Consider the following 22002-nt stretch of genomic DNA (forward strand, 5'->3'; position numbering starts at 1 on the left):
CTGTAGTCAACAAACGGCCCACGGATACTATGGTGGCTTCATCGCCGGGAACAGAGGCGATGAAAAACCCAACGAATATAGGAGACCTGGAATGCACGGGACTCGAGCCTCAGTCTTCAAACAACGAATTAAGAAGCTCCATCAATTTGGTACGTTCCTTCTCTTGATTGGGCAAAAGTCTATGCTGTCTGTCAAAATCTTAATTTTATATGCATTCATCTTTCACAATTTTCGTTTTATTCCATACTAGAACTTGAGTTGAGTGTGTGATCTAGTCTCTTCCCTTCCGGAAAGAAGAAATTAGTTCATAGATAATCGCTGATGCTTTCAATCTGGTTTCTATCTATGGAAAAGGGTTTTAGTCGATTGGATTTTCTTCTAGGAATATGAATCTCGACTTTATTTTGTCTAGACTATGTATGTTTATGCAATAACTCATTAGAAGTAGTTCAGCATTTTCGTTCAGTTCCGGTGTTACCTACTTTATATTTATGTAATGAAGTAATTTCCATAGGTATCTCTCAATCTAAATCCCTGCCAAAACAAAAGAAAATCTGAATTCTGCATTGCAGCAAATACGTTCCGAGGAAAGGTTCTTGCTATGGAGGCCGACAGGTACAGTAGTTTAGGCTTTCCTATTTGTTTACTATTTTGTATTGAAAGCCATAATCTTAAGTAATTTATGGCATCTGCTCATATCTTGAAAATAAGATATGTATGCCAATTTTTATTCTTACCACCTAATGTATTATTCAATTTTGTATTATCAGGTTGAATTCGCCCAGTACATTTACCATGACCATGGAAGTATTCGGTCATGAATTGCGATTCTATCAGGTATTGCCTGCAACGTTATTATAAATTTTCATGCGGAACATACTTTCAGATTTGAAATTATCACTTGGCAATCTATCATATCCATGGTACTTCAAGAACATGTCTATAATAGCTCATTTGTGTAATAAGTACTCATCCACAGTAGAATCCTTTACCCCTTTGCGATTTGAGAGAGACATTTGTGTAGTCCTTGCTAATTTTTGTTCCACTTTCATATATGGAGTAACATATCCTCTTTCTTGTTTATGGTGTTTTCCGCGTATAGAGTTTTTTGCAATGGGGACTGACTATGGAAGTATGTTACATTGTGATGTTATAGGATCCCAATTCGAAACATTTAGGAACAACAGTGTGGGATGCATCACTGGTGTTCGTCAAGTTTCTGGTAATTGCCGTTCTACCTTTACATTCTTGTTGATCATTGGAATTTCCATTTTTCTTACAGTCTTTGGATTTGTCAGTATCATCTTGCTTACGAAGGTAAAATTTAGTTGTTTGTACAAAAGTTTTCAATTTTGTTACTTTGTTAACAATATATGATGCGCCTAGTCGAATGGAACATATTTAGAGCATGCTTTCTGCAACGATTAGATTTTTATGAACTCCTCATTCATCTGTGAACATAAAGTGTGAACTGTCATTCAATACAACTATTTTATCGAAGGTAGTTTATTGTAACCCTTCATGACACATCCCTTATTGTATTAGATCTATTTTTCCATGGGTCACATGATATGTATCTTAATCAGAACGGGAAGATTATCGTTCTTTAAAAACGTTTAAGTTCTTCTTTCACTGTTTCAGGAGAGGAATTGTCGAAAAGGAAAATTTAGCCCTTCTAAACTTAAGGGAAAGCGTGTTGTCGAACTTGGCGCTGGTTGTGGGCTAGCTGGGTTTGGTGAGTCTTTGATGTAAAGTTTAATATGGAACAATTCCTTTGAGTTGCTAATCCTTGTGGTTTAAGGGCTAACTATTTTAATTTGAACTTCTCTTTGTAGGCATGGCATTGCTTGGATGTGATGTAATTGCTACAGACCAAAAGGAGGTTTTGCCTATACTATCAAGAAATATCGAGCGTAATACACCAAGCTTAGCACAGATGAATCCCTCAGGTAGGCTTTGAAAAATTAGAAATTACAAACTTCCTTGTAACAATCATTAACATTCTAATGGTGGCAATTCAGTTAGAAAAAATCAGTTTGTTTGAAGTTTGTTTTAGGGCTTTAATTTAATTTTACAAGCATGATAGGATTTGTAATTGATTGCATTATGAAACTTGTTTTAGGGCTGATAGGATTTGTAATTGATTGCATTATCAAACAAACTTCCTTGTAAAAAATCAAAGGCTGTAGAATTAAATTAACCAAATTTAATTTTTTTAGGTTTTTCTAATTAGAGAAACTTGTTCGTTGTAGATTCATTTGGTTCAATTAGGGCAGCAGAATTAGACTGGGGGAATGAAGATCATATCAAGGCTGTAGGCCCACCCTTTGACTTTATTATTGGCACTGACGTGGTAAGTTTATGAAGATTATTTCTGGTTGAAGCATACAATGGTACATTATTCAATAGCATGGTTTTCTCATATGATTTACAAAGCAAATAAGCGGCCACAAAAGTTGTAATTTTTATCATTCAACGTGAAGGTTTATGCAGAACATCTCTTGGAACCACTTTTAAAGACAATACATGCATTATCAGGTCCCAAAACTACAATTATGGTATGAAATATTAACTTTTATCCACATTTTCACATTGGATATTATTCTTTGCTCATTTATTCATACTTGTTATGTGAAGTTGGGGTATGAGATTCGTTCAACAAATGTTCATGAGCAAATGCTCGAGATGTGGAAAAAGAACTTCGAGGTGAAAACTGTATCAAAATCAAAGGTATGATTTACTTTCAACTTTCTAGAATCTCTGAAATGGCCATAGATTAAGATGTTTATCCTTGTACAGTTTTGTAGCATTGACAATAGAGATGACCCTGCCAGTCCTCGGCCAAATACGTAAACCGTGTTACATTATTTATCTTGCTGTTTGTTGCAGATGGACTCCCAGTACCAGCATCCCAGCATTCAGCTTTACATTATGGGGATGAAATCTGCAGCAGAGAACGCAGAGAACGCAGAGAACACTCAAGACAATGTCGATCAGGAAATTGACAGAGTTTGTTCGAGTCAGGAGAACGACGAAAAGGATGTAAGTTGTGATGGAACGGGAATCCAGAAGGCGAATGAGCCAGTTTCGGAACATGAGGATCAGAAACTGGGCGACTGGGAAGCTAGAAGAATAGGCTCTATGGCTGCTCGGCTTCTGCAAGATGTAAAAATTACTTGACCCTTTCTTTCGGATATATCCTTTGCAGTGTTCATACTTGAACCAATAGGTTAAATTCATAATAATATTATACCTTGCGCTGGTGACAATGTTTGTTTATGAAATAGTTGACGGCTTTCCTTCATTTTTAAGTTCAATGCCACAAATCTTTGCAAAAGCAGGTGTGTACATTCTCAAATCATTACAAGTATGAGCTAGAATGAGAAGAAGAGCATTATCATACAGCAGAAATCTGAGAATTATTCAAGGTAATCTGACGAAGAATGTCACTGCCATTGATGCCTGCTCCCAATGTCTTATCAAAATGACTACTCAAATGAGAGAAGTTATCCACATGAATCCCCAAATAAGAAACGAGGGGATCAGCCCTTGATTTCTCAATAACAAGTCTCAAGAATTGAGATTCCACGGTTGGAAATTTCAGTATTCTCCGGTAACCCACTGTGGAGCCTCTCACCACTGTTCTCCAAACACCCTCATCATTCAGAACATCAAAATGAAACTCAACAATCCTCTGTCCCATGTGAATCGGCTCTTGAATATGCAGCACATTGAAAGATATGAACTCTTGAAGGTTCAGATACAGAGACCAAGTGGGTTGATGATTCTGAGCAGGAGCCCAGTAAGTGTAGATACCTTCTTTGAGGACGTTCGAGGGGATGAAGCGGTCGTCTTCGCCATTTCCTCGCGTGCTGCTAGCATCTACAAGAGCATTTTCTGCCAAATTGTGGGAGAAAATGGAGTCTCGGATCTTGGTGAATTCTTGCAGCACTTGTATATCTTCAGCTGATATTAAACCTGAGGAATTTGGAGGTACATTTAGCAGCAAGAGGCAGTTTCTGCCGGCTGATTTGTAATATATGTCGAGAAGTGTTCTTGCTGACTTTGGAACTTCTGATGGATGCCAGAACCAACCAGGCCTTATTGAGACATCACACTCAGCTGGAACCCAATCGTGGCCAAATGGGTCACCTTCTCCAGAGTATCTGAATACGATAGAGGTTGGAATAAACAGCAAGCAGAGATAGAGAAGCCATTAAAATTGAGAAGTGAACTCACTGGGAGTCGGTGCCGCCGATCTTTGCAGCACTGCAGTTAAAAAGAGACCAGCAAGTAGGCTTGGCGACACCCGCTTCGTCGCCAATCCACCGGCAGTCGGGACCGGCGTCGGAGAAAATGACAGCGCCCGGTTGGAGCTGATGAATTAAACTAAACCATGAATCGAAGAAATATTCCATGTCCTTCTCATCCTTTCCCTTTGCACCATCCAACCACACCTCCTTGATCTCTCCATACCTAAAAGATCAAATCAGCATCAAAACATTATCCAATTGACTCAATTAGCGAAACAAGCAAATTGTTAAACGACAAGGAACCAAGAACCAGTGCCTGGTAAGCAATTCAGTCATTTGGCCAACATAGAACTCATTATATTCCAGAGTATTGCCATAACAGGGCTCGTGACGATCCCACGGCGACAGATAGAGTCCCAATCCAAGTCCTGCTTCTTTGGCAGCCTTGGCCAGTTCCCCAACCACATCTCCTTCGCCATTTCTCCAAGGACTCGACCGTACCGAGTAATTTGTATACTCCGATGGCCACAAGCAGAACCCATCATGGTGCTTGGCAGTTAGAATCAAACGGGAAAACCCAGCGTCCTTGGCGACTCGGACCCATTGAGCAGCATCGAGATTGGTGGGGTTGAAGGCCGATGGGTCAACGTGGCCAGTTCCCCATTCGGAATCGGTGAAGGTGTTGGGGCCAAAGTGAAGGAAAAGGGCCATGTTTCCGAGTTGCCATTGGATCTGAGAAGCGGAGGGGATGGGAAGAATGGGAAGCGGAGGGGGAGAGCTAATCGAAGAAGAAGAAGAAGAAGAAGAAGAAGAAGAAGAAGAAATGGGTTGGAGAAACAGAGAGAGGAGGAAGACAATGGAAATTTGGGTTTGAGAAATGGAATTGAGAGCTGAAGAAGGTTTAGGGATATTATTGCAATAGCCGAAGAACCTGACCGCCTGCTTCTTCTTCATTGGCAGTGAAGATATATCAGAATTTGGTTCAGTCGGAGCTTTTAAGCAATCCTCCTTTTCGTCTTCACTGTTCAACCTCAACGACTTCACAAATAATGGAATCAATAAAATCCCTACGTAATTATTCAAAACATATATAATAACCAAGGAAAAAAAAAGTGGAAAGCCCATGAGGAAGCTTGTCCCATGTGGGGCCCACTAAAGTCCAGTGGAGAAGCCCAATGGGCCTTTTTATGTTTCAGACTTGTTCTGGTTCTGTCAGTACTTTAATGGGCCAGCCCAAGACGGCTTACTTGTATATAAGCCCAAATGGCCACCGACTAACCACAGAATGTTCTGGGCCGTATGGAAGCCTGTCCCATGTGGGGTCCACTAAAGTCCAGTTAAGAAGCCCAATGGGCTTTTTTTAGGTTTCAGACTTGTGCTGGTTCTGTCAATACTTAAAATGGGCCAGCCCAGGACTTGACTTATTTGTTAATAAGCCCAAATTGCCACCAACTTACCATGGAAAGTTCTGAGCCGTATGGAAGCCTGTCCCATGTGGGGTCCACTAAAGTCCAGTTAAGAAGCCCAGTGGGCCTTTTTGACTTACTGAGCCGTAAGGAAGCCTGTCCATGTGGGGTCCACCAAAGTCCAGTGGAGAAGCCCAATGGGCCTTTTTACTTGAAGGTCAGTGGAAAAGCCCAATCGGCCAATTTTTAATGTTTTTTGTTGTTTGTCAATACTTTAATGGGCCAGCCCAATACTTGACTTAGTCTGTGGGCTTATAAACAAATAACCATGGAAGGTTCTGGACCGTATGGAAGCCTATCCATGTGGGGTCCACTAAAGTCCAGTGGAGAAGCCCAATGGGCCTTTTTTTTTAGGTTTTAGACTCTCGCTGGTTCTGCCAATACTTTAATGGGCCAGCCCAAGGCTCAACTCATTTGTTCATAAGCCCAAACGGCCAGCAACGAACATGAAAGGTTCAGGGCAGTAAGTCTCACGCGTCTCACACTAAATTAATTGAACCACACATGACGCACTAACCAAGTAAACGCTACTTCATTTAATTCTTTTTTTATAAAAAAAATAAAAAATAAATAAAAAAAAATCATATTCCTTTAATTTTTTAATCTTACCAATCCTACATGACATGTCCATCTTCCTTAATTTTCATCTAAAATAATTAATTTTATAAATAAAACTATTAAATATTAAAATAATTACACTCCACGTAATGTACAGCAAGTCAATTGACTATGCTTTTCAAGTCTTTGTAATTTACATTTTGACCCTTATATTTCACCTTATTTTATTATCCAACTATCACAATCGACCATATTACTTTAAAGCCCAAGTGAAAGTGGTGGAAGGAAGCAGCCACCTCGTCCGCCGTCATCACCGCTATAAATACTCAGCCCACTCCCACTGTTTCAGAAACCAACTCTGCAAATTCAACCAATTCCATTCCTAATTCGAACAATGGGCAAGGTCAGTGGTCACTCCATTCTTCTTCCTCTGTTCTAATCCATTTCCCTTACTTTCTCTCTGTTTACAGAAACAGAACGGCGCCCATGGAAGCGACAAAGAAGAAGACACTACCACCGCCGTGTTCAACATCGATATGCACTGCGAGGGCTGCGCCAACAAACTCAGAAGGTGTGTCCGACAAATCCAAGGTATCATCAATTCCCGATTCCCCTTTTTTCATCTCAATATTACAAAGCAGATTCCAAACCCAATCCGATTTTTCCATTTACTGAAGGCGTTGAGAGAGTCAGAGCCGATTGGGAAGCCAACAAGCTAACAGTGATCGGAAAATTCGACGCGTCGACGCTCCGAGAGAAGCTCGCCGATAAAACTAAGAAGAAAATCGACATTGTCTCGTCGGAGGGCAAGAAAGAAAAGAAATCCAAGAAACCAGAGGACGAGAAGCCCAAAGACGAAGAGGTGAGTTAATACCTCTCATGATTAGAGTAAATGGGGTGAGTCAACTCGGATTTTTAAATTTATTTGACTGATTATTTGTTATTTTAAAATTATTCCGACCAGATTCCGGTGACGACGGCGACGTTGAAGGTGGAACTGCATTGCCAGGGTTGCGTCGAGAGGATTTACAAAGTCGTATCAAGGACCAAGGGTGAGATTTAATTATTGCTCATCAAATTAATTTTGGAGTTGAAATGAACAATTAATGGGTGTTTTGCAGGAGTGGAGGATATGGCGATGGAGAGACAAATGGATTTGGTTACGGTGAAAGGGAAAATGGACGTCAAGGCTCTGATTCACAATTTGGAAGACAAACTCAAGCGGAAAGTTGCAGTGGTGGTACCCAAAAAGGACAAAGACGACGGAGATGGCGCCGACAAGAACAAAAGCGGCGGAGAGGTCGCTCAAGAGGACGGCGGCGGAGAAACGGACGGCGACAGACTTGATTACATGGCAGTTCCGGCTCCGGGTTACGAGTACGGGTTCGGGTTCGGGTACGGGTATGGTCATGGTGGATTCGTTGGAGAACATTTGCCTTCGTCTCAAATGTTTAGCGATGAGAATCCGAATGCTTGCACGGTGATGTAATAAATATAGTTTTTTTTTCTTTTAAATAAATGTAATTCGGCATTCAATTTTGGCATATTTGCCAGAGTTTGTTTCCTTTTATATATATACAACTATTTTGACTTTTTTTTATTTATTATTTATATAATTTTGTAATATACTTAATCTCATTTAATATAATTAACTTACCATATACAATTTTTGTAATATACTTTATCTTATTTAATATAAAACGAATGAATCAAAATTAAATTAGTTTAAACTATTATAATAATCTAGCTCAATAAAAATAAAATAGTCAATTATAAAAAATTAAATAATAAAATTACTCATAACAATACCATATTATTATTTTTCCTAGGCATTAACAATTATAATCATAAATCTAAGCACGTGAGAAGATGAGCTATAACGTTCATAATCAAACTCTTAAGAAATGGAATATTCTTTGAAATATCTAAAATATTCCAAAAGTCGGACAGCTCGAGCAAGAAAGAGACAGTCGGATGGAAGATGTTGGATGAAAAGAAAAGTCCCACATCCGCTAATTTAGGGAATGATCATGGGTTTATAATCAAGGAATACTTTCTCCATTGGTATGAGGCATTTTCGGAAATCCCAAAGTAAAGCTATGAAAGCTTATGCTCAAAGTGGACAATATCATAATATTGTGGAGAGTCGTGTTTGTCTAAGAAGTAACCTAAAGAGTCCAACTTTTGGCCTTCCCAAACCTAATATCAAGCCAGTTCTTAAACAAGTAAAAGGAACAGGTAACCAAAAAGTGGAGAATATAATGATCATATTAGACCATTTCACTGTGATAACATCATTGCCCAAAGTTGGATGCTATCACTATCACTTTGCCACTAATAAACATAGTTCCTTCCATTTAGCTGTATCTAATCTTTCATGGTGACTGGGCGAGCTCGAGCTCGAGCCGAGCCTCCTTTTTTCCCAGCCAAGGACTATTTTGATCACTTTTGGATACTTACTCATAACTTGGCCGAGATGCATCATCGTCATTGTTGTCGAGAATAAGTTTAACTCCGTTGTTCTTGAGTGAGTTGACTATAGCCCAGATTTTTGTGCGGTTTTTGAAGCCTTTCTTTTCGATTTCCTTGTTTACATCCATGTGAATCCCTCTTCCTTGGCCCTGTTCGAGACCATCGACTTTGAGTCGCATAGCCAACACCTCTCCAACAACTGCTGCTGCCTTAGCATTACAAGACCGCCCACATTCAAGTGAACCCTTGATGGAGTGTTCAACTGTGGATGCAGTTGCGACAATCCGTCCATTGTTTCTATCTACCACATTTGCAGTTATATACTTTAAAGATATGAATAATCGTACAACGTAGCGCTTTAATACTGTCATTCCCAACAGTTAGATGTTCAAAATCCCCCTTCCAATCACCTATCCAAAATGTTAAAATATCCCATTCAATGTTCATACTCCGGAAAACGAAGTTGTCAATATACTAATTCATAAGCATCAATCAGAAGCAGTGCCAGTAAGCCCAACCTTAAAAAAGCATCCCTTACAAGTTACAATTGAATGATAGATTCACACAGAGAACCAAAAAACTGCAATAAGTTACAAGGTTTTAGAACCATTTCATTTTATAAAACCAGCAAACATCTGATTACGCATGTGATGAAATCATTCATTAAGACAATGAACACTCTATAAGGGTATGCATAACATCTGATGGAGTAAATTTAGGCTTCCTTATAGTCATTTTCAATCATAAGCGAAATCAAATCACATCATAAGCGTTGCAGTATTATAGAATGCATAAGAAAATCAAATATTGCAGCTAATGGGAGCCTGACCTAAATGGTTAGAGGTTTTGAACCTTGAATCATCAATCGATGAGCTCCAAGAACCCACAAAGATAATGTAACAACAATCGATTTCCCAAAGACCGAAACTTCTCTGCAATGAATAATAAGCAGCCCATCAGATAATTTATTCAAATAAGGACATTCAACAACATAAATTTAGAGAAAAAGTTCAGAATTTTGAGAAATCTCAATTCTAAGAAGTGATAAAATTAACGCAGCCTCCCTCATCTTTTCTTTCTTTCTACCCTAAATCCAAAACCCATCTTCCAATTTCGCGTTTAAACTTTTCTGTTACTTCGTTTTTGAGTTTTTGATAGGTCTGTTGTTTCTAGAGCTTGCCGAATTGCTTCCTGTCCTACCATGGCGGGTCTAACAGAGAAACAACGACAAAAGATAAAACCCTAGAAAAGAACGTAACCGAATCGAAATTAGTGGTTCGTTTAAGCTCAAAAACAACGAAACTAAACGCATTAATCAACTAATCGCTCCCAGTTCACCAGAAAAACGAAAGCAGAGAAGGAGCAGCATCACAGTAAAGCAATGAATGCAGAGTGATACGATTACCTCGAATGGAAGCGCAATGGAGGGTCGGAAGACGAGAGACAACAAAACCAGAGATGCTCCAGAAGGGAAGAAATTGGGAGAAGACAGTGATCAATGTGACGAAGTGGGCCTTTCCATTTGGTTGCAACTTTTAAAGTGCAGGCCCATGGGCTTTCGAATTGTTATTGGGCCAACTCTTAAAGTCCAGCCCAATATCAATACAAAGTAAATTGTCTTATATGCCCTCACGAGGGCGTTAGAATAACTAATTCAGTCGGCTACGCAACCAGAAGAAATTGTTCGTGAAAGACACGTGGAGACATCAGCACGTCTATAAAAAGGAAGCCTCAGCCTCCTGATCGGCAGTACCTCGAACCCTCCATCTGCATCGCATTACGCGTCGCAGGTTCGATAAAAAGCGCAGAACAAAAGCGCCGTGGGAGACGAAGACCGATTTCTTCCTCTTCTCGCTCGCTCTGTCGGTGTCACTTTTGCGTGGTTGTTCTTTATCAATTTCCCCAGGTATGTATATGTATTCGGGATTCTTCACGATGTCTCTTATTTTGTTTCTATTGTTTTTAGGGTTTCTGTTTGGTGATTGATTTTTTTTTTTTTTTTTTTGAACCTTTTAGGTTAAGGATGGTTTCCGACGCGAGCAAGAAGAAAGCTGCTCAGAAGAAGGCGGCTGCGGCGGCCAAGCGTGGAGGAAAAGCAGCGGCGGCTGCCGCTTCTTCCAAGGCTGCAGCGGCCAATTCGCAGAATGGAGTTGATAAGTTGGCTAATGGAGTGGACGCTCTTCAATTATCTGATCGGACTTGTACTGGTGTGCTTTGCTCACATCCTCTCTCCAGAGACATCCGAGTAAGCCCTAATTTTATTCTAGAATCAAATTCTTGTAAATCTATTGAGTGCTTCTTTTAAAAAGAATATCATAAAGAACTGTGGACTATTTTACTTTTTTATATATGTTTATTCTCCAAATGGTGCCTATTTTTGCGGAACTTGTGAAGCCTTCCTTAGTGTTCTTAGCTTTCAGTTTTTGGGAATAAATTATTCTTCGTTGTATAGTTTTTTCCTCCATGTAATTAATTGAAACAGTTGCTTATGGATGAATTTTCAATTGGATAATGCGCCATTAGGTTAGGTGGTGATTAGTGTTCTTTAATTCTCTTTTATCTAAAAAGAATAGTTGTTCTGTTGGATAATGCGTCAGTAGGTTAGGTTGAGATCTCCTATGACTCTTTAGCCCAAGAATATTGAACCTTAGCATTCGTTCATTTTCCTTGGTGATCTTTGGAAGTAGTGTCGTGCCATTAGGGAAGTGTGAGTGATGATTCTAGTAATATCCTTGCATGTGTGGTTTTTGCAGATAGAATCTTTGACAGTGACCTTTCATGGGCATGACCTTATTGTTGATTCCGAGCTGGAGCTGAATTACGGCAGGTTTGCTTTTAACTATTTCTGGCACAAGTAATTCCATTTCCACATGGATTCTTGTGGTTAGGCTTAATGTTTACAATTTATTTTTCAGACGTTATGGCTTGCTTGGATTAAATGGATGTGGTAAATCTACACTTCTCTCGGCAATTGGTTGTCGAGAGCTTCCTATTCCAGAACATATGGATATATATCACCTTACACGAGAGATTGAAGCTTCTGACATGTCTTCACTTGAAGCTGTGATGAGTTGTGATGAGGAGAGGTTGAAGTTGGAGAAGGAGGCAGAATCCTTGGCTGCACAAGTATGTTGATTAAAATCGAGTTTCTACGCTCTAAAAATTTACTAGTACTCATTATCTGCTGTTCTATTTAACTCAGGAGGATGGAGGCGGAGAGCAGCTTGATCGTATCTATGAACGTTTAGAAGCAATGGACGCATCAACTGCAGAGAAACGTGCTGCTGAAATTCTTAATGGTCTTGGGTTTAACAAGCAGATGCAAGGGAAGAAAACACGGGATTTTTCTGGTGGTTGGAGGATGAGGATTGCCTTAGCTCGTGCCCTATTCATGAACCCCACCATCCTTTTACTGGATGAACCGACCAATCATCTAGGTATATTTGTTTGGTTCAATGTTCTTTTATGTCATGTATAATTGACAGACAATTCTTCCTTGTGCTACTGCTAAACGTTCCATCGAAATTAGAAATTAGAAACAGCGGTTGAATTCAAGAGTACTAATTAATAGTCTGACGAGTATCTTTTTTAATTTCCCGAATGACAGATCTAGAGGCTTGTGTCTGGCTAGAAGAAAACTTGAAGAAGTTTGACCGTATCCTGGTTGTGGTTTCACATTCCCAGGACTTTCTTAACGGTGTCTGCACAAACATTATACACATGCAGAACAGAAAATTAAAGCTTTACACGGGTAACTATGATCAGTATGTTCAGACCCGTTCTGAACTGGAAGAGAATCAGATGAAAATGTACAAGTGGGAGCAGGATCAGATTGCTTCCATGAAAGAGTATATTGCCAGATTTGGGCATGGGTCAGCAAAATTAGCACGGCAGGCTCAGAGTAAGGAGAAAACACTGGCAAAGATGGAGAGGGGTGGGCTTACTGAAAAGGTGGTGAGAGACAAGGTTCTTGTCTTCCGCTTTGTTGATGTTGGGAAGCTTCCCCCTCCAGTTCTTCAGTTCGTGGAAGTAACATTTGGCTATACCCCTGATAATCTCATCTATAAGAACATCGACTTTGGAGTTGATTTGGACTCTCGGATAGCTTTGGTTGGACCCAATGGTGCTGGCAAGAGTACCCTGTTGAAGCTGATGACAGGGGAACTGGTTCCTCTAGATGGCATGGTCCGACGACATAATCACCTTGGAATTGCTCAGTTTCATCAACATTTAGCTGATAAACTCGACTTGGAAATGTCTGCTCTCCAGTTCATGATAAAAGAGTACCCAGGAAATGAAGAGGAGAAGATGAGAGCGGCAATTGGGAAGTTCGGGCTCTCCGGTAAAGCCCAAGTGATGCCAATGAAAAATTTGTCCGATGGGCAGAGGAGCCGTGTTATCTTCGCGTGGTTAGCATGGAGACAACCTCACTTATTATTGCTTGATGAGCCCACTAATCACTTGGATATCGAGACAATCGACTCGTTGGCAGAGGCACTAAATGAGTGGGACGGAGGATTGGTTCTTGTAAGCCATGATTTTAGGCTCATTAACCAAGTGGCCCAGGAGATATGGGTATGCGAAAATCAAGCTGTAACCAAGTGGGAGGGTGACATTATGGACTTCAAGGAACACTTGAAGGTGAAGGCTGGATTAGCTGATTAAAGCTGTAAAATCGCGAGTTTACGCCGTTGAAATCAATACCATATACCTTGGCTTGAATGTGGTGTCGTATCACGCCACGGCTCGGCCAGCATGTACGTGATGTGCCCACAAAACGAGCACTGATGGGCTTTGTTATTGTATCGAGCCAGCAGTTTTAATGGGCCTCGTAGGTGATGTTTTTGTTTAATCTTTCGTGTACCCTATATATATATATATATATATGAGTTGGTTGGTTTTTGAGCCAACCTTGATAGAGCCATGTCCAATATTTTCTGTTTAGACACCATGCGAATATAAACACACAATCTTCTATTTTTGGGTTTTCTTATCGAGTTAAATATATCGGTCTTGTTTCTCATTTGGGCCATTCTTAGACTCACCAAGCTTACCCGAGTGATGAGGGGTTTATGTTGGCATGAACTTTGAAATAGGAAGCTAATTAGTTAATTCTTTTTCAATATGTAATCTCTATTAAAAATATAAATATATGCCACGCGTGTGTATATATATATATATATATATATATATATATATATATATATATATATATATAAATAAAAGCATACAAATAACGAAATGTTGGGCAAAATATTTATTCTATTGGTTTAGCTATTTAGCAATTAAAAACATACTTAGGAATATGCAAATAACATTGATGGATAACAAATCTAAACATCATTAGTATACCTTTTTGTATTTATTGGCATGAACATATAAATAATCACCCATGGAAAACAAAATTAAAATATTACGAATTTACCCTTGTTTTTTTTTTTTTTTTTTAATTTGTTGCTACATGATAGACCTCATAACAAATAAACATGAAAGATAGAAATCATTCACACATGATCGTTATCAATCTTAACAAATAAGCTTAAATATCAGTAATAAATATTATAACAAGCGAGCATACAAAAAAAATATAACAAGCGAGCATACAAACAGTCGATAATAAACACTTAAGATAATAAAAGAAACTAAGAAGTACGGTACACCATTTTTAAACACGTGCATGAAAGTAAAAATTACACCAAATTAAACACAACCCAACACAAAATCAACATGTTATCAAATGGCCATGAACTTTTGTTAGCCATTCTCAAAATATAAAATTTTCCATAGATAAAAAGTTTTACAAAGCCATGAAGAGTTGAAGCTACAAAAAAAAACAACCTCTTGATCCTCTTGGGTCATTTCAATAGCTTCAAAACCCCACATTACGTTTCTCCTCTTCCTCCTCCTCCTATTCCTCGGCCAAGATCTGCTCGAGCTCGCTCGGCCGACACGGGATGGTCACTGCACCTTCATGATCAAATCCATACTCCTCCGCCGCCGCCTCCAACAGTCTCAAAAACGCCGGATTCGTCAAGCAACTCAACGGAACAGCAAACCGTTTCGGCTCCTCAGCATCAACCGCCACAACTGCAAAATGTCCTTCTTTGACATCCTCCAGTACCGGAGTCGAGTCGTAATCGAAGTCATCTTGACCAGAATCAGACCTCCGACCTAAGGAGAGGCTTCTCTGCAGCTTCCCAACGGCGGACTTGAGCTTGACAATGCCATTCTTCTTCATGGCTACGGTCACAAGCTTAGTCATTGGATCGATGATAATGGTAATGTGGGTGTTGAATGAATTTATAGTATGGGGTTTGAAGAGCATGCCATGTGACTTGGTCGCTCTCACCATTCCATGAAACGTCTCTATTGGAAGTCATGTCTGTCGCCCTGTCCAATAAACCTCAATTATATCTAATTTTGGTCTTTAACTAATTTAACGGTCTTAATTTACATCAAATTAAAAGAAAAAAAAGAATATTATGAAAATAGATTGAAGGATGAGATCTGGACCGTTGGAAGGGGTTTAGATGGAGGGCGTGTGAAGAGACACGTATAGCTATAAATGCATAACTCAAAGTACAGACAAGGCGTTGTACAATTCCTAATGCTTGGTTGTACACCCGATCCACCTCTTTAACCCGCAACCGCCTCTCGGCCCCTCCGAACCAGCCCGGCCCACCGGCCCAATTAATTCATTTTTCAGATCGCCACACGTGTCCCTACAATAATTATTAATTCGAACTCCAAAAAAGAAAAAAAAAAAAAAAACAAAAAAACTCACAATTAATTCCCACCTTCCTCTCAATTTCTTTCCAAGAAAATCCATCCATTTTATTTCTATTTAATTTATAAATGTATAATTGTTTCCCTTTTTATTTTATTTTGGGTCGGCAATGGCACTTTTAATGTTAGCGAATTTGCTATTGTGCAGCACTCACTACCCAACAACAAGTGAGCTAAGTCAATTCGTTATTGCGCCGCCTACGCCAAGTGATGTATGCTCGAGCCTCTAGCCTCAATTTAAGAAGAAAATTTTAGAAAACGGGGCAGAGAGATTTCAAAGAAATTTGAAAGCAAGATTTGAAAGATTGAAATTGGTGTTATATGTGATGCGAGCAAAAAGACAACAACAACTGCTTACAACATATAACTATTGGATAGAAAAAAGTTGACTAAGACATGAAAGATTCAATTTTATTTTAATTTGTTCATCTCAACGTAAATTAACAAAAAAAAAAACATTAATTATTATTTCGATCGTGAATAGTTTAATTTTCCATTATTTAATTATTCAACTCAATAAATAAATAAAAGTAATTAAAAATACTAAATTAAAACCATATATATATGGTATGTCGACCATTTCAAACAAATAACAAATATTGACAATACTATGTTTGATTGATTTGGATGTGGATTTGTTGTTAGTAAATCTACATAGAATTATTGAAGGGTCAGACATGTTTTAACTTGTGGGGCAGGGGCAGGAGATCAGGGCAGGGCCTTTAAGATTTAAATCCACCTGTAATTAAATTAGAGGGAAAATTTTATAATATTATTATCCATTTTTTTCTTCGAATAATTTTTTTTTATAACATATACTAAATGACATAACATTAATGATATATTATTTTATTTTATGAGTTCTACACAATTTTTATGTTTGTTATATGATAAATATTATATTGAGATTGAGCGTCAACATCCTCGGCGGTTGGGTGCTACCTGATGACATGGACTAATCAACATCGGTTATTGGGTAGTGCCGGATGACATGGACCAATCAGATTTCGATGTTAGCCGACACATATTATTATTTATTCTTAATTTGAACTCGACAAAGTGCCCCCGGACATGGCTTTAATTCGAATCATTATGGGGCCTTGCATGCTTCAATTTAATTGGGACTATTTTTCCAATTTATTCGAATATTTTGAAACTAAATAACTGCCTCTTAAGATGGTCTTCTTCCAATAATTATAGTTTTTAATAGAAATATGTTACATCTAAGGAAGGTATGAGAGGCATTAAATAATCAAGGCAATATATGTTTTCTTTTTTTATTATTATTAAAAGTTATTAAAAAAATTAATTAATTTTGAATGAATAAAAACATGTTTTGAAGTGATCGTAACCATTTTAAAATTAACTATGGACAAGGAGAACTGTAGAGCGAAGGACAATAATGTCGAATGTCGAGGGTGGGACAATAGGTTGAAGACAAGGCAAGGTGACAAGTTCATGTGCAAAACTGAAGCAGTGTTTTGTTCCCAAAACCCAACAGCAAAATTATGTCTTTCCAACTGTTTTGGTACCTTTTATTCTCAATTCATTGTCCCTTCGCTATTAAGGATGTAGTTAATGCTTGATCCACTCTCTAATTAAGGTTGACATCTCTATATTAGCTTGCATAAAAAATATGCATAGTAACATTTATGGAGTTTTGTCACCCGACCACAAACATTTTTTGTCACAGCTAGTGAGTAGCGATAACAAGACAAATACCCAAAATAGAAAGAAAAAAAAATTGTGAAAGGATTAAGAATGAGAAATATAAATAGAATTGGGAAGGTTGTTCTCATTTATATCATTTAAATAGTATACAAGCTATCAACTAATTCTTACCAATAACGAAAATACAAACTAATTAAATATTGAAAATAAAATAAAATATACTATAAATCAAATCATAAAGAAAAGAATATTAAAATGTAATATCTAAAATATATTCCATAAATAATATATTTTCCAAATATTATTTCTCCAAATATTATATCTCAACACTCCCCTCAAGTTGGAGAGTGTATGTTAATCACATCCAACTTGTCTTTAGGAGTGTAGGTCAATAACACCTAAGTTGTCTTTACAGTGTAAGTCAATAACACCCAAGTTGTCTTTACGAGTGTAGGTCAATAACACCCAAGTTGTCTTTACAAGTGTAGGTCAATAACACCCAAGTTGTCTTTACGAGTGTAGGTCAGTGACACCCAAGTTGTCTTTACGAGTGTAGGTCAATGGCACCCAAGTTGTCTTTACGAGTGTAGGTCAATAACACCCAAGTTGTCTTTACGAGTGTAGGTTAATAACACCCAAGTTGTCTTTACAAGTGTAGGTCAATAACACCCAAGTTGTCTTTACGAGTGTAGGTCAATGACACCCAAGTTGTCTTTACGAGTGTAGGTCAATGACATCCAAGTTGTCTTTACGAGTGTAGGTCAATGACACCCAAGTTGTCTTTACAAGTGTAGGTCAATAACACCCAAGTTGTCTTTGAGAAGAGAGTGTAGGTCAATAACACTTTTGTCTTTCCAGTAGTGAAAATAGAGAGTATAGGTCAATAACACTCAACTTGTCTTTGAGAAGAGAGCGTAGGCCAATGTAGTGAAAATATCCATCAAGTTAACTCTAAACAAGTATTTGCTGATGATCTAGACACATTAGTTTGCATTTTTAGACTTTCAAGAAATTATTGAATTTCCAAGAAAGATGCAAAACCAAAAAATAGACCGCCTTTGATTGGTTTGCATTTTCAGACTTCTCAAGAAATTATTGAATTTCTCAAAAAAAAAATGCAAAACTTAGAAATAGGTCGCCTTTGATTGTATCTAAGAACTTGAAGAGCTACTTCTTAATTTATGCATAAATTATTGACTCAAGGATTGGTAATTTGTTCCATTTATTTTGATTGGAACAAGTGCATACCCTTACTGATGAGAATAAGAGTGATGAATATAAGAAGAATGTGTTAAATAAACATCCGAAAGAAAATGACAATGGGACATGGCTACACAAAGTTTTTCTTTCAATTTTGGATAGTCTCTATCTTTCGATCCGAACCAGCCTGTGACCCAAGTCTAACATGAGACAATGGGGCAGCATGTAAGGTACATAGTTAAGGATACATATGAAAGAAAAAAGACACGAAACACCGCTTGGTTGGTCAACCTTTATCCTTTCTCGTCAAACGCCACTTTAGTTTGGTCTCCTTATCGTCTCTTGTAATTGGTGAATGTTAAAGGCGATTTTCAATCTTCTTCCTTCTCTTTCAGCAATGGCTGCCATTATACCCTTTATAAATTCATTGTGTCGATCATAATTAAAGTTTTGGATTAAAGGCAACACAACGCAAAATCGAACCTAAAAATGGCCTTACAATCGGACCGTCACAACCAAAACCCCCACGCAATTTTCATTCCCTACCCTCTACAAGGCCATGTCATCCCCTCCGTCCACTTGGCCACTCGCCTCGCGGCACGTGGCTTCACCCTCACCTTCATCAACACACACGCCATCCACCACCAAACCTCCACCGCCCATTCCACACCCCTCGATGATTTGTTTTCCGGCGTACGGAACTCCGGGCTCGACATACGGTACACAACCGTGTCGGACGGCCTTCCACTGGGATTCGATCGCTCGCTGAACCATGACCAGTTTATGGGGTCGCTGTTGCATGTCTTTTCCGCCCACGTGGAGGAGGAGGTTGAGAAGATTGTGAAAACGGCGTCGTCTGGAGGAGCGGCGCCGGTGAGTTGTCTTATAGCGGATACGTTCTTCGTGTGGCCGTCGAAGGTGGCCAAGAAGTTTAATCTCCTTTATGTTTCGTTTTGGACGGAACCCGCCTTGGTTTTTTCGCTCTATTATCACTTGAATCTTCTCCGCAAGAACCGCCATTTTGAATGTCGAGGTAATTTATTTTTGTTAAATGAACACAACTCTCCACAATGATACGATATTGTCCAATGATCATTGTTGGATGATGAAAGTCCCACGTCATCTAATTTAGGGAATGATCATGAGTTTATAAACAAAGAATACCCTCTTCATTCGTCTTCATTCGTGTGAGGCCTTTTGAGGAAACTAAACTCAAAGCAAACCCATGAGAGCTTATGCTCAAAGTGGACAATATCATACCATTGTGGAGAGTCGTGTTCGTCTAACATGGTATCAGAGTCATGTTTCTAAACTTAGTCGTGCCAATAGATTGGTAAATCCTCAAATGTCGAACAAAGAACTCCAAAAAGAAAAATGAGTCAAGCCTCTTCGAAGGTACGAAGACAGTAAAAAATGACTAAGACTCCAAAGGAGTCGAGTTTCAATTAAGGGGAGGTGTGCTTTGTTCGAGAGGAGATGTTGGATGATGAAAGTCCCACATCGCTGATCTAGGGAATGATATGTGTTTATAAACAAACAATACTCTCTCCATTATGTGAAAACACGAGAGCTTATGCTTAAAGTGGACAATATCATACCATTATGGAAAGTCGTGTTAGGATCATTACTTAAATTATATATTAATTGAAATTAAATTCTTAATAGAAGTTCGACAAGACGCTATAGATTACATACCAGGAGTGTCCCCAATCAATCCACAAGATACGATGTCGTATTTGCAAGAGACTGATACGACGTCGGTTTGTCACCAAATCATATTCGCAGCGTTTCACGACGTTAAAGCTGCAGATTTCGTGTTATGCAACACCGTACAAGAGTTGGAAAACGACACCGTATCCGCTCTACAAGCCCAAATCCCTTTCTACGCCATCGGGCCCATTTTCCCACGTGGCTTCACCAAATCCTCCGTGGCAACCAGCCTATGGCTCGAGTCCGACTGCACCCACTGGCTAAACACCAAGCCCCATGGTTCGGTCCTCTACGTTTCATTCGGAAGCTACGCCCACGTCTCCAAGACGGACCTGACCGAAATCGCTTATGGGCTTTCACTGAGTGGGGTCCATTTCATTTGGGTGATCCGACCCGACATTGTGAGCTCAAACGACACCGATCCGTTGCCTGTCGGGTACCGGAAGGAGGTGGGTGAGCGTTCGATGATCGTGACATGGTGCCGTCAGAATCAAGTGCTGGCTCACCCGGCAATCGGAGGGTTCTTGAGTCACTGCGGATGGAATTCGATTCTGGAAAGCATTTGGTGTAATGTACCATTGTTGTGTTTTCCTTTGCTTACTGATCAGTTCACCAATCGGAAATTAGTGGTGGAGGATTGGACGGTTGGGATTAATCTGAGAGATGGACGGCAGATGATATCGAAGGAGAAGGTTTCGGAGAAGATTAACCGTCTGATGGATCTTAAATCAGGGAGTCAGTATAGAACTGCTGTTAGAGAAGTGAGGAAGACGTTGGAAGACGCCGTGAAACCCAATGGATCATCCGATAAAGCTATGAACCGGTTCATCAACGATCTGAACGCCGCCGTCTCAAATAAATGCGGGCGGCGGAACACGAGAGCCCGTGGGTTCTAGATTTATAAACTACAATAATTTAATTTTTTTAAGAATAAAAATATTTTAGGATAGCATAATTAGCTAATTAACCTAAATTTTGGTATAAGTTTTAATGTTTGAGTTGGATAATGAAAGTCCCACCTCCCACATCAGCTGTTGTTATCTCTCTCTTGCTTGATTATATAATGTCTATTTCTAAAATCTCTTTCTTTCCTCGTTTTCTAAAACCTTCTTTTAAAACCGAGGCTTGATTATATATGTCGCTTGGCCGTAGGCGACGCAAGAACAAATTGGCTTAGCTCACTTGTCGTTGGAAAGTGAGTGTCGCACAATCGCTAGTCCGCTGCCTTCAAAAGTGCTGCCTTCAAGAGTGCGATTGTGTCAAGTGTCCTACATGGACTAATTTAGAGAATAATAATGGATTTATAAACAAAGAATACTCTCTCTCCATTGTTACGAGTCATTTTGGGGAAGTGCAAAGTAAAGCCTGGGAAGTCCAAAGCAAAGCCACCATTGTGGAGAGTCGTATTCCTCTGACATGGTATCAGAGTCATGCCCTAAACTTAGTCGTGCCAAATAGATTGGTAAATCCTCAAATATCGAACAAAGGAGTTCTTTATTTTAACGTTTAAAATTATTTGATTGTGTAACATAATATTTACTAAATTAGCATAAATCTAAAATTGAAAAAAAATAAATAAATTACAAATAGATACCCAACTTTTGAAATTAAAAATTTAAGATTTTATTAAATATAAAAGGCAAGTTCATAAATTTTGAATTTTTTAGCGTTCTTATCTAGCTCACAAAATTTGAAAGAGACGAAATAAATACATATATCAAAGTTCACGGGCTAAATTTATAATTTAACAAATTTAACGAATAAATTGAAACCGAAACAAATATCTGAGTGACTTTGAGTAAGATAACATAAGAATTGTAATCATATATGTAATGAAGCTTGATGACCTGAGTTTCCACAATCTTTGGAGAACAAATTATATATAT

At 38.8% G+C, this 22002-nt stretch overlaps 7 protein-coding genes across 16 annotated transcripts; 4 read left to right on the forward strand and 3 right to left on the reverse strand.

Moving 5' to 3' along the window:
• Positions 1 to 21: 21 nt before the first annotated feature.
• LOC111777445 (S-adenosyl-L-methionine-dependent methyltransferases superfamily protein) lies at positions 22 to 3304 on the forward strand. 3 transcript variants are annotated; one of them, XM_023657056.2, is made up of 10 exons: positions 22 to 149; positions 515 to 615; positions 771 to 837; positions 1157 to 1222; positions 1642 to 1735; positions 1836 to 1949; positions 2253 to 2353; positions 2484 to 2558; positions 2638 to 2730; positions 2890 to 3304. In XM_023657056.2, exons 1-10 carry the CDS (start codon positions 30 to 32, stop codon positions 3178 to 3180), a joined length of 1122 nt encoding a protein of 373 aa, XP_023512824.2. In that variant the 5' UTR covers positions 22 to 29; the 3' UTR covers positions 3181 to 3304. The 3 variants fall into 3 exon arrangements, with proteins under 3 accessions (XP_023512824.2, XP_023512825.2, XP_023512826.2); XM_023657057.2 differs by having other exon boundaries at positions 114 to 186; XM_023657058.2 differs by lacking the exon at positions 22 to 149 and adding an exon at positions 207 to 417.
• Positions 2705 to 5263, reverse strand: FUC1 (alpha-L-fucosidase 1). 2 transcript variants are annotated; one of them, XR_015412165.1, is made up of 4 exons: positions 4570 to 5263; positions 4240 to 4476; positions 3254 to 4166; positions 2705 to 3156 (listed from the first exon to the last, which is right to left on the reverse strand). XR_015412165.1 is itself a non-coding variant. In XM_023657055.2 (3 exons), the coding sequence occupies exons 1-3, from the start codon at positions 5205 to 5207 to the stop codon at positions 3398 to 3400; spliced, it is 1644 nt and encodes a 547-aa protein (XP_023512823.2). In that variant the 5' UTR covers positions 5208 to 5263; the 3' UTR covers positions 2705 to 3397. The 2 variants fall into 2 exon arrangements, 1 of the variants encoding a protein (XP_023512823.2); XM_023657055.2 differs by having other exon boundaries at positions 2705 to 4166.
• Positions 5264 to 6528: 1265 nt separating this feature from the next.
• Positions 6529 to 7837, forward strand: LOC111777685 (Heavy metal transport/detoxification superfamily protein). Its single transcript, XM_023657395.2, has 5 exons — positions 6529 to 6680; positions 6748 to 6868; positions 6955 to 7139; positions 7242 to 7329; positions 7399 to 7837. The coding sequence occupies exons 1-5, from the start codon at positions 6672 to 6674 to the stop codon at positions 7764 to 7766; spliced, it is 771 nt and encodes a 256-aa protein (XP_023513163.2). The 5' UTR covers positions 6529 to 6671; the 3' UTR covers positions 7767 to 7837.
• A 604-nt stretch (positions 7838 to 8441) lies between these two features.
• LOC111776697 (Ribosomal L18p/L5e family protein) lies at positions 8442 to 10282 on the reverse strand. 7 transcript variants are annotated; one of them, XM_087118638.1, is made up of 4 exons: positions 10155 to 10282; positions 9579 to 9681; positions 9268 to 9329; positions 8442 to 9159 (listed from the first exon to the last, which is right to left on the reverse strand). In XM_087118638.1, the coding sequence occupies exon 4, from the start codon at positions 9118 to 9120 to the stop codon at positions 8734 to 8736; it is 387 nt and encodes a 128-aa protein (XP_086974764.1). In that variant the 5' UTR covers positions 9121 to 9159; positions 9268 to 9329; positions 9579 to 9681; positions 10155 to 10282; the 3' UTR covers positions 8442 to 8733. The 7 variants fall into 7 exon arrangements, with proteins under 7 accessions (XP_086974764.1, XP_086974763.1, XP_023511788.1 ...); XM_087118637.1 differs by having other exon boundaries at positions 9579 to 9991; positions 10155 to 10250; XM_023656020.2 differs by lacking the exon at positions 9268 to 9329 and having other exon boundaries at positions 9602 to 9681.
• Positions 10283 to 10474: 192 nt separating this feature from the next.
• On the forward strand, positions 10475 to 13669 carry LOC111777425 (ABC transporter F family member 1). Its single transcript, XM_023657016.2, has 6 exons — positions 10475 to 10655; positions 10766 to 10994; positions 11503 to 11576; positions 11665 to 11875; positions 11952 to 12186; positions 12357 to 13669. The coding sequence occupies exons 2-6, from the start codon at positions 10773 to 10775 to the stop codon at positions 13412 to 13414; spliced, it is 1800 nt and encodes a 599-aa protein (XP_023512784.2). The 5' UTR covers positions 10475 to 10655; positions 10766 to 10772; the 3' UTR covers positions 13415 to 13669.
• Positions 13670 to 14388: 719 nt separating this feature from the next.
• On the reverse strand, positions 14389 to 15011 carry LOC111777048 (SAUR-like auxin-responsive protein family). Its single transcript, XM_023656490.2, is given in 1 exon segment — positions 14389 to 15011. A coding segment is annotated over 1 exon segment (393 nt). The 3' UTR covers positions 14389 to 14618.
• Positions 15012 to 18879: 3868 nt separating this feature from the next.
• Positions 18880 to 21015, forward strand: LOC111777049 (UDP-Glycosyltransferase superfamily protein). Its single transcript, XM_023656491.2, has 2 exons — positions 18880 to 19439; positions 20072 to 21015. The coding sequence occupies exons 1-2, from the start codon at positions 18896 to 18898 to the stop codon at positions 21010 to 21012; spliced, it is 1485 nt and encodes a 494-aa protein (XP_023512259.2). The 5' UTR covers positions 18880 to 18895; the 3' UTR covers positions 21013 to 21015.
• Positions 21016 to 22002: the final 987 nt, after the last annotated feature.

This window comes from Cucurbita pepo, chromosome 16, assembly GCF_057944985.1.
Source record: "Cucurbita pepo subsp. pepo isolate OVF chromosome 16, ASM5794498v1, whole genome shotgun sequence".
Lineage (NCBI taxonomy): Eukaryota > Viridiplantae > Streptophyta > Magnoliopsida > Cucurbitales > Cucurbitaceae > Cucurbita > Cucurbita pepo.

Bases quoted from the DNA above. Each gene is read 5' to 3' on its own strand.
- FUC1 (XM_023657055.2), bottom strand. From the start codon at position 5,207: ATGAAGAAGAAGCAGGCGGTCAGGTTCTTCGGCTATTGCAATAATATC. The intron at 4,477-4,569 runs GCACTGGTTCTT...TTGATCTTTTAG, and splicing joins ATGACTGAATTGCTTACCAG to GTATGGAGAGATCAAGGAGG. The intron at 4,167-4,239 runs GTGAGTTCACTT...TATCGTATTCAG, and splicing joins ATCGGCGGCACCGACTCCCA to ATACTCTGGAGAAGGTGACC.
- LOC111777425 (XM_023657016.2), top strand. From the start codon at position 10,773: ATGGTTTCCGACGCGAGCAAGAAGAAAGCTGCTCAGAAGAAGGCGGCT. The intron at 11,876-11,951 runs GTATGTTGATTA...TATTTAACTCAG, and splicing joins CAGAATCCTTGGCTGCACAA to GAGGATGGAGGCGGAGAGCA. The intron at 12,187-12,356 runs GTATATTTGTTT...CCCGAATGACAG, and splicing joins TGAACCGACCAATCATCTAG to ATCTAGAGGCTTGTGTCTGG.
- LOC111777049 (XM_023656491.2), top strand. From the start codon at position 18,896: ATGGCCTTACAATCGGACCGTCACAACCAAAACCCCCACGCAATTTTC. The intron at 19,440-20,071 runs GTAATTTATTTT...AATTCTTAATAG, and splicing joins CCGCCATTTTGAATGTCGAG to AAGTTCGACAAGACGCTATA.
- LOC111776697 (XM_023656020.2), bottom strand. From the start codon at position 9,120: ATGACAGTATTAAAGCGCTACGTTGTACGATTATTCATATCTTTAAAG.
- LOC111777685 (XM_023657395.2), top strand. The intron at 7,140-7,241 runs GTGAGTTAATAC...TATTCCGACCAG, and splicing joins AGAAGCCCAAAGACGAAGAG to ATTCCGGTGACGACGGCGAC. The intron at 7,330-7,398 runs GTGAGATTTAAT...GGTGTTTTGCAG, and splicing joins AGTCGTATCAAGGACCAAGG to GAGTGGAGGATATGGCGATG.
- LOC111777445 (XM_023657056.2), top strand. From the start codon at position 30: ATGGTGGCTTCATCGCCGGGAACAGAGGCGATGAAAAACCCAACGAAT. The intron at 616-770 runs GTACAGTAGTTT...TTGTATTATCAG, and splicing joins CTTGCTATGGAGGCCGACAG to GTTGAATTCGCCCAGTACAT. The intron at 838-1,156 runs GTATTGCCTGCA...GTGATGTTATAG, and splicing joins ATGAATTGCGATTCTATCAG to GATCCCAATTCGAAACATTT.